The sequence below is a fragment of the Salvelinus fontinalis genome, chromosome 17 (genome assembly GCF_029448725.1).
Source record: "Salvelinus fontinalis isolate EN_2023a chromosome 17, ASM2944872v1, whole genome shotgun sequence".
NCBI classification, from domain to species: Eukaryota; Metazoa; Chordata; class Actinopteri; order Salmoniformes; family Salmonidae; genus Salvelinus; species Salvelinus fontinalis.
The window spans coordinates 7067133-7084115 of record NC_074681.1 but is presented as its reverse complement, the minus strand read 5'-3'; the positions used below and the strand labels follow the sequence as shown (position 1 = coordinate 7084115).

General features: G+C 44.7%; 2 protein-coding genes across 3 annotated transcripts in view; both read right to left on the bottom strand.

Annotated features, from left to right (window-relative positions):
* Nucleotides 1–4113: 4113 nt before the first annotated feature.
* Nucleotides 4114–16983, bottom strand: part of zzz3 (zinc finger, ZZ-type containing 3) — a 70701-nt gene continuing 57831 nt past the window's right edge. The window contains exons 11-12 of the mRNA XM_055866023.1: nt 13962–14062; nt 4114–6679 (exon numbers count right to left, since the gene is read on the bottom strand). Of these exons, the coding sequence (XP_055721998.1) occupies nt 6535–6679; nt 13962–14062 (246 nt within the window). The 3' untranslated portion in view covers nt 4114–6534. The remainder of the gene's footprint in view (nt 6680–13961; nt 14063–16983) is intronic.
* LOC129813651 (uncharacterized) lies at nt 14069–16740 on the bottom strand. 2 transcript variants are annotated; one of them, XM_055866025.1, is made up of 3 exons: nt 16586–16740; nt 16278–16510; nt 14069–16175 (listed from the first exon to the last, which is right to left on the bottom strand). In XM_055866025.1, the coding sequence occupies exons 2-3, from the start codon at nt 16494–16496 to the stop codon at nt 15147–15149; spliced, it is 1248 nt and encodes a 415-aa protein (XP_055722000.1). In that variant the 5' UTR covers nt 16497–16510; nt 16586–16740; the 3' UTR covers nt 14069–15146. The 2 variants fall into 2 exon arrangements, with proteins under 2 accessions (XP_055722000.1, XP_055721999.1); XM_055866024.1 differs by having other exon boundaries at nt 16278–16740.

The following is a 16983-nucleotide window of genomic DNA, read 5'->3' as shown; positions in this document are numbered from 1 at the left end:
TTGTTTGATGATATCACGGTCCGCAAACAAACGTTGAAGGTGCATGCCGCCACCTACTGTGCTGGAGTGTGAAATTAATCGTGGTCTGACAAATTCTGTAATAAGAAAAAATATATATATTTAAAAAAAAGTATAATCCCAACTAATTCAATACTGAAATAATCCACATTTAGGATTATTCAGCATGTCAACAACCATTTTGACAGTAACATCTGTTACTCTCAATAACTATTTCGCCATATCCACTATAACCTTAAACCTGGCATTTCTGCTTTCCACAACCAAAGTCATGTTGATAACCGTACCAATGAAAGCTATGAAGTTTATTTACTATCAAAGTGTCCTTTGACCCTGCGCGTTCATGATCACAAGATTTCGGAAAAGGTATTGAAACCATGCCAGGACCAGCAGAAACACCAGCCCTGACATTAGGTCCACTTCGTACAGGACAGGACCATTAGAAACACCAGCCCTGACATTAGGTCCACTTCGTACAGGTCAGGACCAGCAGAAACACCAGCCCTGACATTAGGTCCACTTCATACAGGTCAGGACCAGCAGAAACACCAGCCCTGACATTAGGTCCACTTCGTACAGGTCAGGACCAGCAGAAACACCAGCCCTGACATTAGGTCCACTTCATACAGGTCAGGACCAGCAGAAACACCAGCCCTGACATTAGGTCCACTTCGTACAGGTCAGGACCAGCAGAAACACCAGCCCTGACATTAGGTCCACTTCGTACAGGTCAGGACCAGCAGAAACACCAGCCCTGACATTAGGTCCACTTCATACAGGTCAGGACCAGCAGAAACACCAGTCCTGACATTAGGTCCACTTCGTACAGGTCAGGACCAGCAGAAACACCAGTCCTGACATTAGGTCCACTTTGTACAGGCCAGGAGCAGCAGAAACACCAGCCCTGACATTAGGTCCACTTCGTACAGGTCAGGACCAGCAGAAACACCAGCCCTGACATTAGGTCCACTTTGTACAGGCCAGGAGCAGCAGAAACACCAGCCCTGACATTAGGTCCACTTCATACAGGACAGGACCATTAGAAACACCAGCCCTGACATTAGGTCCACTTCGTACAGGTCAGGACCAGCAGAAACACCAGCCCTGACATTAGGTCCACTTCGTACAGGACAGGACCATTAGAAACACCAGCCCTGACATTAGGTCCACTTCGTACAGGTCAGGACCAGCAGAAACACCAGCCCTGACATTAGGTCCACTTTGTACAGGCCAGGAGCAGCAGAAACACCAGCCCTGACATTAGGTCCACTTCGTACAGGTCAGGACCAGCAGAAACACCAGCCCTGACATTAGGTCCACTTCGTACAGGACAGGACCATTAGAAACACCAGCCCTGACATTAGGTCCACTTCGTACAGGTCAGGACCATTAGAAACACCAGCCCTGACATTAGGTCCACTTCGTACAGGTCAGGACCAGCAGAAACACCAGCCCTGACATTAGGTCCACTTCGTACAGGACAGGACCATTAGAAACACCAGCCCTGACATTAGGTCCACTTCGTACAGGTCAGGACCAGCAGAAACACCAGCCCTGACATTAGGTCCACTTCGTACAGGACAGGACCATTAGAAACACCAGCCCTGACATTAGGTCCACTTCGTACAGGTCAGGACCAGCAGAAACACCTGCCCTGACATTAGGTCCACTTCGTACAGGTCAGGACCAGCAGAAACACCAGCCCTGACATTAGGTCCACTTCGTACAGGACAGGACCATTAGAAACACCAGCCCTGACATTAGGTCCACTTCGTACAGGTCAGGACCATTAGAAACACCAGCCCTGACATTAGGTCCACTTCGTACAGGTCAGGACCAGCAGAAACACCAGCCCTGACATTAGGTCCACTTCGTACAGGACAGGACCATTAGAAACACCAGCCCTGACATTAGGTCCACTTCGTACAGGTCAGGACCAGCAGAAACACCAGCCCTGACATTAGGTCCACTTCGTACAGGTCAGGAGCAGCAGAAACACCAGCCCTGACATTAGGTCCACTTCGTACAGGTCAGGACCAGCAGAAACACCAGCCCTGACATTAGGTCCACTTCGTACAGGTCAGGACCATTAGAAACAGCAGCCCTGACATTAGGTCCACTTCGTACAGGTCAGAGGCAGCAGAAACACCAGCCCTGACATTAGGTCCACTTCATACAGGCCAGGACCAGCCATGGAAGCTCCATCAGTGCTTACTGCAGTTCCACCAATCGGTCTTACACCCTCTGCATATGATACATCATGACTGATTCTAGATCTATGAGTCTCTATAGTCTCTCTCTACATCTGTTCTACCCCCACAATTACAACACTTAATTTTAACATTTCTCCCACAGTCACCATAATCATGTGTTCCTCCACACTTGGCACATATTGGTCCAAATACACCAAGACAGTCGTGAAGAGAGCACGACAAAGCCTATTCCCTATATAGTGCACTACTTTAGACCAGAGGCCTATGGAATCATATTCCCTATATAGTGCACTACTTCAGACCAGAGGCCTATGGAACCCTATATATATATATAGGGTTCCATAGGGCTCTGGTCTAAAGTAGTGCACTATATATAGGGAATAGGGTTCCATTGGGGACGTATCCCAGGAGTTGACTGTGGGCCTATATCGTGAACGATTCTGCAATAGAAAGAACACGTTCTCCTTGCTTGAGAGTAAGATTGTCACAGTGTATCTGCAGTGAGGCCTGGTCAGCAAGAGACAGACAGACAGACAGACAGACAGACAGACAGACAGACAGACAGACAGACAGACAGACAGACAGACAGACAGACAGAGAGAGAGAGACAGACAGGTGGAAATGATTAGAGTACATGGCCATTAAGGCCAGATCGTTCCTCAAGATGTTCAAACGTTCATAGATGACCAGCAGGGTCAAATAATAGAACCAATATTAATGACTAATAGATTAACCAATATAATGACTAATTGATTAACCAATATAATGACTAATAGATTAACCAATATAATGACTAATAGATTAACCAATATAATAACTAATAGATTAACCAATATAATGACTAATAGATTAACCAATATAATAACTAATAGATTAACCAATATAATGACTAATAGATTAACCAATATAATGACTCATTGATTAACCAATATAATGACTCATTGATTAACCAATATAATGACTAATTGATTAACCAATATAATGACTAATTGATTAACCAATATAATGATGCCTACTAAGTAACAGTGAGGAGATAGAAATCTTGCTGAAACAAAATATATTTGTATAAATAACCTCACACTATCCGTGTGGGTCCAGAAAGCCCGTCAGTCTAAGCCACCAGCGCCACCATGTGGGTTCACCAGCACCACCGTGTGGGTCCACCAGCACCACCGTGTGGGTCCAGAAAGCCCGTCAGTCAAAGCCACCGGCGCCACCGTGTGGGTCCACCAGCACCACCGTGTGGGTCCACCAGCACCACTGTGTGGGTCCAGAAAGCCCATCAGTCTAAGCCACCAGCACCACCGTGTGGGTCCAGAAAGCCCGTCAGTCAAAGCCACCGGCGCCACCGTGTGGGTCCACCAGCACCACCGTGTGGGTCCACCAGCACCACCGTGTGGGTCGACCAGCACCACCGTGTGGGTCCACCAGCACCACCGTGTGGGTCCAGAAAGCCCTTCAGTCAAAGCCACCAGCGCCACCGTGTGGGTCCAGGAAGCCCATCAGTCTAAGCCACCAGGCTTCCTTACTGAACGATGTGTTTATTTTCTATGAACTTGTTTTGTATTCCTGTTTTGTATTTGATGTGTGTATCTTTGTAATTATAAAGCTAATTTGTACAAGAAACGTCGGTTTCACTCTCAACATGACTCCCTGCCAAATTATAGGTTTAAATAAAACAATGATTAATACTTGTGATATTTTATTAAAAGGGAATAAAGATTCTCTGATACATTGAATCACATGAATCAGGTCAACATGGCTTTTGGTCACAAATGAGCCAACCACAGCATACTATAATATATTATAATATATTATACGATATTATAATATACTGGAGGCAGCAATAACAAAGCCACAGAATAACAGAGGACTAAGGATATAGATTACTATTCACATACTTTTATTTCCACAGATATCCTCTAGCAGTTAAGAACATACTGTTATACACAGTTATTGAAGCAGGGCATGGTGGGTAGTGGGCGTCTACTCAATTAAGGACAACAAAATGTGTGTATAAAATAACGTGGGTGAGAGATTTCCACCGTCACAAAATCATCACCCGAATCACCACCTCCTCCAGTCGTGTCTTGTTTAAAAAAAAAATACAATCTTTTAAATTGGGACGTTTAGGCAAGACAGGCTAACTTTACAGCAGGGTTTCACAAACTCGGCCCTGGGGCCCCACACCCTGGGTGTATGTTTTGGCTGTTGTCCTACCACGACACAGCTGATTAAAAATAATCGAAGCTTGACGATGAGTTGGTTACTTCAATCAGCTGTGTAGTGGACAACAACCAAAACGGGCCCCCAGGACCGTGTTTGGATAACCCGGACTCAGAGGATCTAATACAAGGGTAGGCGACCCCAGTCCTGGAGCCACTTCATGTTTTTGATTTAACCGACCTGGGAACAGCAGGTGTGTTGAATTTAGGCAAATCACTCAACTGATCAATTAGCTCAGTTGGTTAGGTGTGGTGCCCTCGTTGGAACAGAATACCTGCAGTACCCGCAGTACCCCTGAAACAGGGGTGGTCTACCCCTTATCTAGAGGATTGCTGATGGGGCAGTTGAATAGAGGTCAGGGGTTGAAGATCAAGGTTCAGAGGCGTGATTGATTCATCAAACAAAAAAAATGTCCCACAGATGGCAACTAGCTTTACGTTGTCGTCGTAGTTACCACTGGGCTATTATTATTATACTGACTGCACGTGATCAACCACCTGATCAAACAACAGCATCAAACACATTGAAAAGAAAAACAATACATTTTCATTTTTCATCACAAGTCTTCATTAGCTCTCTAGTGCTTCTCTGTTGGTGACTGAACAGATTTTAGAGGAGAGAGAGAGAGGGGGGGGAAGAGAAGAGAGGAGAGAGAGAGAGGAGAGAGAGAGGGGGAAAGAGAGAGGAGAGAGAGAGGTGAGGGGGAAGAGAAGAGAGGAGAGAGAGAGGGGGAAAGAGAGAGGAGAGAGAGAGGTGAGGGGGAAGAGAAGAGAGGAGAGAGGTGAGGGGGAAGAGAAGAGAGGAGAGAGAGAGGTGAGGGGGAAGAGAGAGGTGAGGGGGAAAGAGAGAGGTGGGGGGGAAAGAGAGAGGAGAGAGAGGTGAGGGGGAAGAGAAGAGAGGAGAGAGAGAGGGGGAAGAGAAGAGAGGTGAGGGGGAAGAGGAGAGAAGGAGAGAGAGAGAGGTGACTAGCTGCTGGCTGACATGATCTCCATGGAAACGTGAAGGTGGAGGTGTGTCAGGGTCCATTACCATGACAACACCCGCCGTGTGGGTTACATCAGAAAACGCCTGTCTTCTGATTGGTTTAAAACCTAGTAGGAATGAAAGCATCAAGCTCCTTTCTCAACCCCGCCCCCAGTTCACAACAGAAGAGGCTTGATTCACCAGAAATACTCAATGACAGATATCTATCTATCTAGGAACATATTCACTCATCAACCAGACCACCACACTACCATCAACACACCCCAGCACTTCTACACCCCAGGTTAACAAGCAGCACACAGAGGTATGAGGAAGAGGGGGAAGAGGATGGCCCTCCTTGAGTCTTTCTTGGCGGTCAGGAATGTCGGTGTGCATTTTTCATATTTTTTTTTTTTATAGTGTTATTTTTTGTATATTTTCAGAGACTTATTCAGTTTGTTGGTCGTCGTGGTAACCGGTCAGAGAAGTGAGCGTGTCCCAGACATCTTCTTTGAGCCAAAATGGAGTCTGCGGTGCAGCCAGTTTCACCTCCCCCCACCACCACAACCACCGTCAGAATGGGATTCCTGCCAGTCTGCTGGGCTAGCAGGGCGGGGTGAGCAGAGTAGCTGGTGTGAGAACCGTCAAGATTCGGGTCTGAGAGACAGCGCCATGAGCCACACACTACCAGTTTGTTGCTGCTGTATGTTGAGTCTGGGGCTAAGGGCCGCTGGGGTGTAGCTGAAACTGTGACCCCTGGGATCTGGAGGCTAGCTGTCGTAGACTAGCTGACTGAGGCTAGCCGTGTGGGCTGAGGCTGGGTGACTGTGGCCCCTGGGATCTGGAGGCTAGCAGTCGTAGTAGGCTAGCTGTCGTAGTAGGCTAGCTGTGTGGGCTGAGGCTGGGTGACTGTGGTCCCTGGGATCTGGAGGCTAGCTGTCGTAGGCTAGCTGACTGAGGCTAGCTGTGTGGGCTGAGGCTGGGTGACTGTGGCCCCTGGGCTGAAACTGTGGTCCCTGGGACCTGGATGCTAGGGACCCTTCGGTGTAACTAAAACTGTGGCCCCTGGGCTGAGGCATAGGCTGGAGTTTAGGGGCCAGTCTGTGGCCCCCCATCATCTGTTAGCAGGGTAGTAGTTGGGGTCCAGGTAGTTATATCCAGGGGTCTGAGCCAGACAGTAGTCCCTGTCTAGGAAGGTCTCATGATGATGGACAGGCTCCAGATGGTGGTCTGGCATGTGGCTCTCAGTCTTGTACAGGCTGGAGGAGGGGACAAACAAGGGGTTAAGAGGTTAATAAATAACCACTGAAACTGTTAAAAGTTATCTACGACATACGCAACAAGGCTGCTAATGTGTAGGTTCATAAACGGCCATTAGAAAAAGTGTAGGAAGGTAGACTTGTTCTTAAAGGCCCAATGCAGTCAAAAACGTGTTTTTCCTGTATTTTAAATATATTTTCACACTATGAGGATGGAATAATACTGTGAAATTGTGAAAATTATGATCATGCCCTTTTAGTGTTAGAGCTGTTTGTAAATCTGTTAGAGCTGTTTGTAAATCTGTTAGAGCTGTTTGTAAATCTGTTAGAGCTGTTTGTAAATCTGTCAGAGCTGTTTGTAAATCTGTCAGAGCTGTTTGTAAATCTGTTAGAGCTGTTTGTATATCTGTTAGAGCTGTTTGTCAATCTGTTAGAGCTGTTTGTCAATCTGTTAGAGCTGTTTGTAAATCTGTTAGAGCTGTTTGTAAATCTGTCAGAGCTGTTTGTAAATCTGTTAGAGCTGTTTGTAAATCTGTTAGAGCTGTTTGTAAATCTGTTAGAGCTGTTTGTAAATCTGTCAGAGCTGTTTGTAAATCTGTCAGAGCTGTTTGTAAATCTGTTAGAGCTGTTTGTAAATCTGTTAGAGCTGTTTGTAAATCTGTTAGAGCTGTTTGTAAATCTGTTAGAGCTGTTTGTAAATCTGTTAGAGCTGTTTGTAAATCTGTCAGAGCTGTTTGTAAATCTGTTAGAGCTGTTTGTAAATCTGTTAGAGCTGTTTGTAAATCTGTCAGAGCTGTTTGTAAATCTGTTAGAGCTGTTTGTATATCTGTTAGAGCTGTTTGTATATCTGTTAGAGCTGTTTGTAAATCTGTTAGAGCTGTTTGTAAATCTGTTAGAGCTGTTTGTAAATCTGTTAGAGCTGTTTGTAAATCTGTTAGAGCTGTTTGTAAATCTGTTAGAGCTGTTAATTGGCCCAGCGTCGTCTGGGTTATTAGGGGAGGTTTTGGCCGGGCTAGGCCGTCATTGTAAAATAAGAATTTGTTGTTAACTGACTTGCCTAGTTAAATAAAGGTAAAAACAAACAAAAGAAGAGTCCGCCTGAAATTTCCTTCTGTTTTGGTGGGATGGAGTTGACATCACCAGGCAGTGAATTAGTTAATAGACCAGTAAGAAAGTGAGTTCCAAACCTCTCTGCCAATAACAGCTAGTTTTCAGTTTCCCCCTCCCCCTCAGACCACTCCCAGACAGCCCTTGCACATTTTTTACTTGAGATTTTGCTCTTTATACTAACAAGCATTATTTATTTTTTCATTAAAATTGTAAAAAAAAAAAAAAAAAAAAAAACACAGTTTGGTACTTAATTGTAAAGAAATGAGAAAAACATCTGCATTGGACCTTTAATACACAGCAATAGAAAAGAGGACAGGAGGAGGGGACAGGAAGAGGGGACAGGAGGAGGGGACAGGAGGAAGGGACAGGAAGAGAGGACAGGAGGAGGGGACAGGAAGAGGGGACAGGAAGAGAGGACAGGAAGACAGGACAGGAGGAGGGGACAGGAAGAGAGGACAGGAGGAGGGGACAGGAAGAGGGGACAGGAGGAAGGGACAGGAAGAGAGGACAGGAGGAAGGACCAGGAAGAGGGGACAGGAAGAGAGGACAGGAAGAGGGGACAGGAAGAGGGGACAGGAAGAGGGGACAGGAAGAGGGGACAGGAAGAGGGGACAGGAAGAGGGGACAGGAAGAGGGGACAGGAAGAGGGGACAGGAGGAGGGGTCAGGAAGAGAGGACAGGAGGAGGGGTCAGGAAGAGGGGACAGGAGGAGGGGTCAGGAAGAGGGGACAGGAGGAGGGGACAGGAGGAGGGGACAGGAAGAGGAGGCGGGGGAAATACATACATAATTTGACATTATTCAAACTGTACATTACATTTCTTTCAGTACAAAAATCTAAAAAATATGACCATTGAAAAAACACATTTCATGAATGCTTACATAGTTTTTATGAACGGGTTATGTATAGTTTAACTTATGAAGACTGTATAGGTACCCCTCAAATAAAGCGTTGCCAAAAACTAAATATTGGGAACAAAACTCCGGCACTCTGGTATGAGCCTTTTGTATGTCCAGCACAATTTATTTATTTGTCACGTTTGAAAATGTTTAGTCCTGTTTGACTCCTACTGAACAGACCTCAGTCAATACATAGTCCTGTTACTGAACAGACCTCAGTCAATACATAGTCCTGTTTGGGTCCTACAGAACAGACCTCAGTCAATACATAGTCCTGTTACTGAACAGACCTCAGTCAATACATAGTCCTGTTACAGAACAGACCTCAGTCAATACATAGTCCTGTTACAGAACAGACCTCAGTCAATACATAGTCCTGTTACTGAACAGACCTCAGTCAATACATAGTCCTGTTTGGCTCCTACTGAACAGACCTCAGTCAATACATAGTCCTGTTTGGCACCTACAGAACAGACCTCAGTCAATACATAGTCCTGTTTGGTTCCTACAGAACAGACCTCAGTCAATACATAGTCCTGTTTGGCACCTACTGAACAGACCTCAGTCAATACATAGTCCTGTTTGGCACCTACAGAACAGACCTCAGTCAATACATAGTCCTGTTACTGAACAGACCTCAGTCAATACATAGTCCTGTTACAGAACAGACCTCAGTCAATACATAGTCCTGTTTGGCACCTACTGAACAGACCTCAGTCAATACATAGTCCTGTTACTGAACAGACCTCAGTCAATACATAGTCCTGTTACTGAACAGACCTCAGTCAATACATAGTCCTGTTTGGCACCTACTGAACAGACCTCAGTCAATACATAGTCCTGTTTGGCTCCTACAGAACAGACCTCAGTCAATACATAGTCCTGTTACTGAACAGACCTCAGTCAATACATAGTCCTGTTACAGAACAGACCTCAGTCAATACATAGTCCTGTTACAAAACAGACCTCAGTCAATACATAGTCCTGTTACAGAACAGACCTCAGTCAATACATAGTCCTGTTACAGAACAGACCTCAGTCAATACATAGTCCTGTTTGGCACCTACAGAACAGACCTCAGTCAATACATAGTCCTGTTACTGAACAGACCTCAGTCAATACATAGTCCTGTTACAGAACAGACCTCAGTCAATACATAGTCCTGTTTGGCACCTAGAGAACAGACCTCAGTCAATACATAGTCCTGTTACTGAACAGACCTCAGTCAATACATAGTCCTGTTACAGAACAGACCTCAGTCAATACATAGTCCTGTTACAGAACAGACCTCAGTCAATACATAGTCCTGTTACAGAACAGACCTCAGTCAATACATAGTCCTGTTACAGAACAGACCTCAGTCAATACATAGTCCTGTTTGGCACCTAGAGAACAGACCTCAGTCAATACATAGTCCTGTTACAGAACAGACCTCAGTCAATACATAGTCCTGTTTGGCACCTAGAGAACAGACCTCAGTCAATACATAGTCCTGTTACAGAACAGACCTCAGTCAATACATAGTCCTGTTACTGAACAGACCTCAGTCAATACATAGTCCTGTTACAGAACAGACCTCAGTCAATACATAGTCCTGTTACTGAACAGACCTCAGTCAATACATAGTCCTGTTACAGAACAGACCTCAGTCAATACATAGTCCTGTTTGGCACCTACAGAACAGACCTCAGTCAATACATAGTCCTGTTACTGAACAGACCTCAGTCAATACATAGTCCTGTTTGGCACCTACTGAACAGACCTCAGTCAATACATAGTCCTGTTTGGCACCTACAGACCGGCCCCGAGTCAATACATAGTCCTGTTAGTGAACAGACCTCAGTCAATACATAGTCCTGTTACAGAACAGACCTCAGTCAATACATAGTCCTGTTACAGAACAGACCTCAGTCAATACATAGTCCTGTTTGGCACCTACAGAACAGACCTCAGTCAATACATAGTCCTGTTACTGAACAGACCTCAGTCAATACATAGTCCTGTTACAGAACAGACCTCAGTCAATACATAGTCCTGTTACAGAACAGACCTCAGTCAATACATAGTCCTGTTACAGAACAGACCTCAGTCAATACATAGTCCTGTTACAGAACAGACCTCAGTCAATACATAGTCCTGTTACAGAACAGACCTCAGTCAATACATAGTCCTGTTACAGAACAGACCTCAGTCAATACATAGTCCTGTTTGGCACCTAGAGAACAGACCTCAGTCAATACATAGTCCTGTTACAGAACAGACCTCAGTCAATACATAGTCCTGTTTGGCACCTAGAGAACAGACCTCAGTCAATACATAGTCCTGTTACAGAACAGACCTCAGTCAATACATAGTCCTGTTACTGAACAGACCTCAGTCAATACATAGTCCTGTTACAGAACAGACCTCAGTCAATACATAGTCCTGTTACTGAACAGACCTCAGTCAATACATAGTCCTGTTTGGCACCTAGAGAACAGACCTCAGTCAATACATAGTCCTGTTACAGAACAGACCTCAGTCAATACATAGTCCTGTTACAGAACAGACCTCAGTCAATACATAGTCCTGTTTGGCACCTACTGAACAGACCTCAGTCAATACATAGTCCTGTTTGGCACCTACAGACCGGCCCCGAGTCAATACATAGTCCTGTTAGTGAACAGACCTCAGTCAATACATAGTCCTGTTACAGAACAGACCTCAGTCAATACATAGTCCTGTTACAGAACAGACCTCAGTCAATACATAGTCCTGTTTGGTTCCTACAGAACAGACCTCAGTCAATACATAGTCCTGTTACAGAACAGACCTCAGTCAATACATAGTCCTGTTACTGAACAGACCTCAGTCAATACATAGTCCTGTTACAGAACAGACCTCAGTCAATACATAGTCCTGTTACAGAACAGACCTCAGTCAATACATAGTCCTGTTACAGAACAGACCTCAGTCAATACATAGTCCTGTTACAGAACAGACCTCAGTCAATACATAGTCCTGTTTGGCTCCTACTGAACAGACCTCAGTCAATACATAGTCCTGTTTGGCTCCTACTGAACAGACCTCAGTCAATACATAGTCCTGTTTGGCTCCTACTGAACAGACCTCAGTCAATACATAGTCCTGTTACTGAACAGACCTCAGTCAATACATAGTCCTGTTACTGAACAGACCTCAGTCAATACATAGTCCTGTTACAGAACAGACCTCAGTCAATACATAGTCCTGTTACTGAACAGACCTCAGTCAATACATAGTCCTGTTACAGAACAGACCTCAGTCAATACATAGTCCTGTTTGGCACCTACAGAACAGACCTCAGTCAATACATAGTCCTGTTACTGAACAGACCTCAGTCAATACATAGTCCTGTTACAGAACAGACCTCAGTCAATACATAGTCCTGTTACAGAACAGACCTCAGTCAATACATAGTCCTGTTACAGATCAGACCTCAGTCAATACATAGTCCTGTTACTGAACAGACCTCAGTCAATACATAGTCCTGTTACAGAACAGACCTCAGTCAATACATAGTCCTGTTACAGAACAGACCTCAGTCAATACATAGTCCTGTTTGGCACCTACAGAACAGACCCCAGTCAATACATAGTCCTGTTACTGAACAGACCTCAGTCAATACATAGTCCTGTTTGGCACCTACAGAACAGACCCCAGTCAATACATAGTCCTGTTACTGAACAGACCTCAGTCAATACATAGTCCTGTTTGGCACCTACAGAACAGACCCCAGTCAATACATAGTCCTGTTAGTGAACAGACCTCAGTCAATACATAGTCCTGTTACAGAACAGACCTCAGTCAATACATAGTCCTGTTACAGAACAGACCTCAGTCAATACATAGTCCTGTTTGGCACCTACTGAACAGACCTCAGTCAATACATAGTCCTGTTACAGAACAGACCTCAGTCAATACATAGTCCTGTTACAGAACAGACCTCAGTCAATACATAGTCCTGTTACAGAACAGACCTCAGTCAATACATAGTCCTGTTTGGCACCTACTGAACAGACCTCAGTCAATACATAGTCCTGTTACAGAACAGACCTCAGTCAATACATAGTCCTGTTACAGAACAGACCTCAGTCAATACATAGTCCTGTTACAGAACAGACCTCAGTCAATACATAGTCCTGTTTGGCACCTACAGAACAGACCTCAGTCAATACATAGTCCTGTTACTGAACAGACCTCAGTCAATACATAGTCCTGTTACAGAACAGACCTCAGTCAATACATAGTCCTGTTACAGAACAGACCTCAGTCAATACATAGTCCTGTTACAGAACAGACCTCAGTCAATACATAGTCCTGTTACAGATCAGACCTCAGTCAATACATAGTCCTGTTACTGAACAGACCTCAGTCAATACATAGTCCTGTTTGGCTCCTACTGAACAGACCTCAGTCAATACATAGTCCTGTTACTGAACAGACCTCAGTCAATACATAGTCCTGTTACAGAACAGACCTCAGTCAATACATAGTCCTGTTACAGAACAGACCTCAGTCAATACATAGTCCTGTTACTGAACAGACCTCAGTCAATACATAGTCCTGTTTGGCACCTACTGAACAGACCTCAGTCAATACATAGTCCTGTTACTGAACAGACCTCAGTCAATACATAGTCCTGTTACAGAACAGACCTCAGTCAATACATAGTCCTGTTTGGGTCCTACAGAACAGACCTCAGTCAATACATAGTCCTGTTACTGAACAGACCTCAGTCAATACATAGTCCTGTTACAGAACAGACCTCAGTCAATACATAGTCCTGTTACAGAACAGACCCCAGTCAATACATAGTCCTGTTACAGAACAGACCCCAGTCAATACATAGTCCTGTTACAGAACAGACCTCAGTCAATACATAGTCCTGTTTGGCACCTACAGAACAGACCCCAGTCAATACATAGTCCTGTTACTGAACAGACCTCAGTCAATACATAGTCCTGTTTGGCACCTACAGAACAGACCCCAGTCAATACATAGTCCTGTTAGTGAACAGACCTCAGTCAATACATAGTCCTGTTACAGAACAGACCTCAGTCAATACATAGTCCTGTTACTGAACAGACCTCAGTCAATACATAGTCCTGTTACAGAACAGACCTCAGTCAATACATAGTCCTGTTACAGAACAGACCTCAGTCAATACATAGTTCTGTTTCGCTGTGTTAAAAAAAAAACATTTTAACCCATTTCTAGCCTGATGAACAGAGCCCCCAGCCAGGCAGGACTCACCAGTCGGAGCAGTTGGAACAGAAGTCCACGGCGTTGTCTGAGGGACAGTCCTGACAATGCCAACGCAACCCCTGGATAGGCTCTACACCACACACGTCACACTGCAGAGAGAGACACACAGAAGCACATGGTTAACATGCCATTATAAACCGGGAAGTATGGGTCCTGGATGCTGATTGGCTGAAACAGCATTTTCAGCCTTGTGTATATCAGACAATATACCACAGGTATGACGTAAGAATACTGGTTTCCTGTTTAATTTCTGTTAGCTGTTCTGTTAGCTAGTTTATAGATAGGTAACTAGTTTATAGATAGTTAGCTAGTTTATAGATAGGTAACTAGTTTATAACAGTTAGCTAGTTTATAGATAGGTAACTAGTTTATAACAGTTAGCTAGTTTATAGATAGGTAACTAGTTTATAACAGTTAGCTAGTTTATAGATAGGTAACTAGTTTATAACAGTTAGCTAGTTTATAGATAGGTAACTAGTTTATAACAGTTAGCTAGTTTATAGATAGGTAACTAGTTTATAGATAGTTAGCTAGTTTATAGATAGGTAACTAGTTTATAGATAGTTAGCTAGTTTATAGATAGGTAACTAGTTTATAACAGTTAGCTAGTTTATAGATAGTTAGCTAGTTTATAGATAGGTAACTAGTCTATAGATAGTTAGCTAGTTTATAGATAGGTAACTAGTTTATAGATAGTTAGCTAGTTTATAGATAGGTAACTAGTTTATAACAGTTAGCTAGTTTATAGACAGGTAACTAGTTTATAACAGTTAGCTAGTTTATAGATAGGTAACTAGTTTATAGATAGTTAGCTAGTTTATAGATAGGTAACTAGTTTATAATAGTTAGCTAGTTTATAGATAGGTAACTAGTTTATAGATAGTTAGCTAGTTTATAGATAGGTAACTAGTTTATAATAGTTAGCTAGTTTATAGATAGGTAACTAGTTTATAGATAGTTAGCTAGTTTATAGATAGTTAGCTAGTTTATAACAGTTAGCTAGTTTATAGACAGGTAACTAGTTTATAATAGTTAGCTAGTTTATAGATAGGTAACTAGTTTATAACAGTTAGCTAGTTTATAGATAGGTAACTAGTTTATAATAGCAATGAGGCCCAAGGGGGTGTGGTATAAGTGCATCCGTGTCTGTATGTTAATCTGTGTGTGTCATGACTAACAGGTCTTAGCGGTGATGTGTGTACCCTGTATCCACGGTGATGTGTGTACCCTGTGTCCACGGTGATGTGTGTACCCTGTGTCCACGGTGATGTGTGTACCCTGTGTCCACGGTGATGTGTGTACCCTGTGTCCACGGTGATGTGTGTACCCTGTGTCCACGGTGATGTGTGTACCCTGTGTCCACGGTGATGTGTGTACCCTGTGTCCACGGTGATGTGTGTACCCTGTGTCCACGGTGATGTGTGTACCCTGTGTCCACGGTGATGTGTGTACCCTGTGTTCACGGTGATGTGTGTACCCTGTGTCCACGGTGATGTGTGTACCCTGTGTCCACGGTGATGTGTGTACCCTGTGTCCACGGTGATGTGTGTACCTTGTATCCACGGTGATGTGTGTACCCTGTATCCACGGTGATGTGTGCACCCTGTCTCCACGGTGATGTGTGTACCCTGTGTCCACGGTGATGTGTGTACCCTGTGTCCACGGTGATGTGTGTACCCTGTGTCCACGGTGATGTGTGTACCCTGTATCCACGGTGATGTGTGTACCCTGTATCCACGGTGATGTGTGTACCTTGTCTCCACGGTGATGTGTGTACCTTGTCTCCACGGTGACGTGTGTACCCTGTGTCCACGGTGACGTGTGTACCCTGTATCCACGGTGACGTGTGTACCTTGTATCCACGGTGACGTGTGTACCTTGTATCCACGGTGACGTGTGTACCTTGTATCCACGGTGACGTGTGTACCTTGTATCCACGGTGACGTGTGTACCTTGTATCCACGGTGACGTGTGTACCTTGTATCCACGGTGACGTGTGTACCTTGTATCCACGGTGACGTGTGTACCTTGTATCCACGGTGACGTGTGTACCTTGTATCCACGGTGACGTGTGTACCCTGTGTCCACGGTGATGTGTGTACCTTGTATCCACGGTGATGTGTGTACCTTGTATCCACGGTGATGTGTGTACCTTGTATCCACGGTGATGTGTGTACCTTGTATCCACGGTGATGTGTGTACCTTGTATCCATGGTGCAGGGCCAATGGTGATGTGTGTACCTTGTATCCATGGTGATGTGTGTACCTTGTATCCATGGTGCAGGGCCATGGTGATGTGTGTACCTTGTATCCACGGTGATGTGTGTACCTTGTATCCATGGTGCAGGGCCATGCTACTCTCAGCCTGGATCTCATGGTGATGTGTGTACCTTGTATCCACGGTGATGTGTGTACCTTGTATCCATGGTGCAGGGCCATGCTACTCTCAGCCTGGATCTCATGGTGACGTGTGTACCTTGTATCCATGGTGCAGGGCCATGCTACTCTCAGCCTGGATCTCATGGTGACGTGTGTACCTTGTATCCACGGTGATGTGTGTACCTTGTATCCATGGTGATGTGTGTACCCTGTATTCATGGTGATGTGTGTACCTTGTATCCATGGTGCAGGGCCATGCTACTCTCAGCCTGGATCTCATGGTGACGTGTGTACCTTGTATCCACGGTGATGTGTGTACCTTGTATCCATGGTGATGTGTGTACCCTGTATCCACGGTGATGTGTGTACCTTGTATCCACGGTGATGTGTGTACCTTGTATCCATGGTGCAGGGCCATGCTACTCTCAGCCTGGATCTCCTGGTGATGTGTGTACCTTGTATCCATGGTGCAGGGCCATGGTGATGTGTGTACCTTGTATCCACGGTGATGTGTGTACCCTGTATCCATGGTGATGTGTGTACCTTGTATCCATGGTGCAGGGCCATGCTACTCTCAGCCTGGATCTCATGGTGATGTGTGTACCTTGTATCCATGGTGATGTGTGTACCT

Bases quoted from the DNA above. Each gene is read 5' to 3' on its own strand.
- LOC129813651 (XM_055866024.1), bottom strand. From the start codon at position 16,571: ATGAATACAGGGTACACACATCACCATGGATACAAGGTACACACATCA. The intron at 16,176-16,277 runs GTACACACATCA...CATGGATACAAG, and splicing joins CACATCACCGTGGATACAAG to GTACACACATCACCGTGGAT.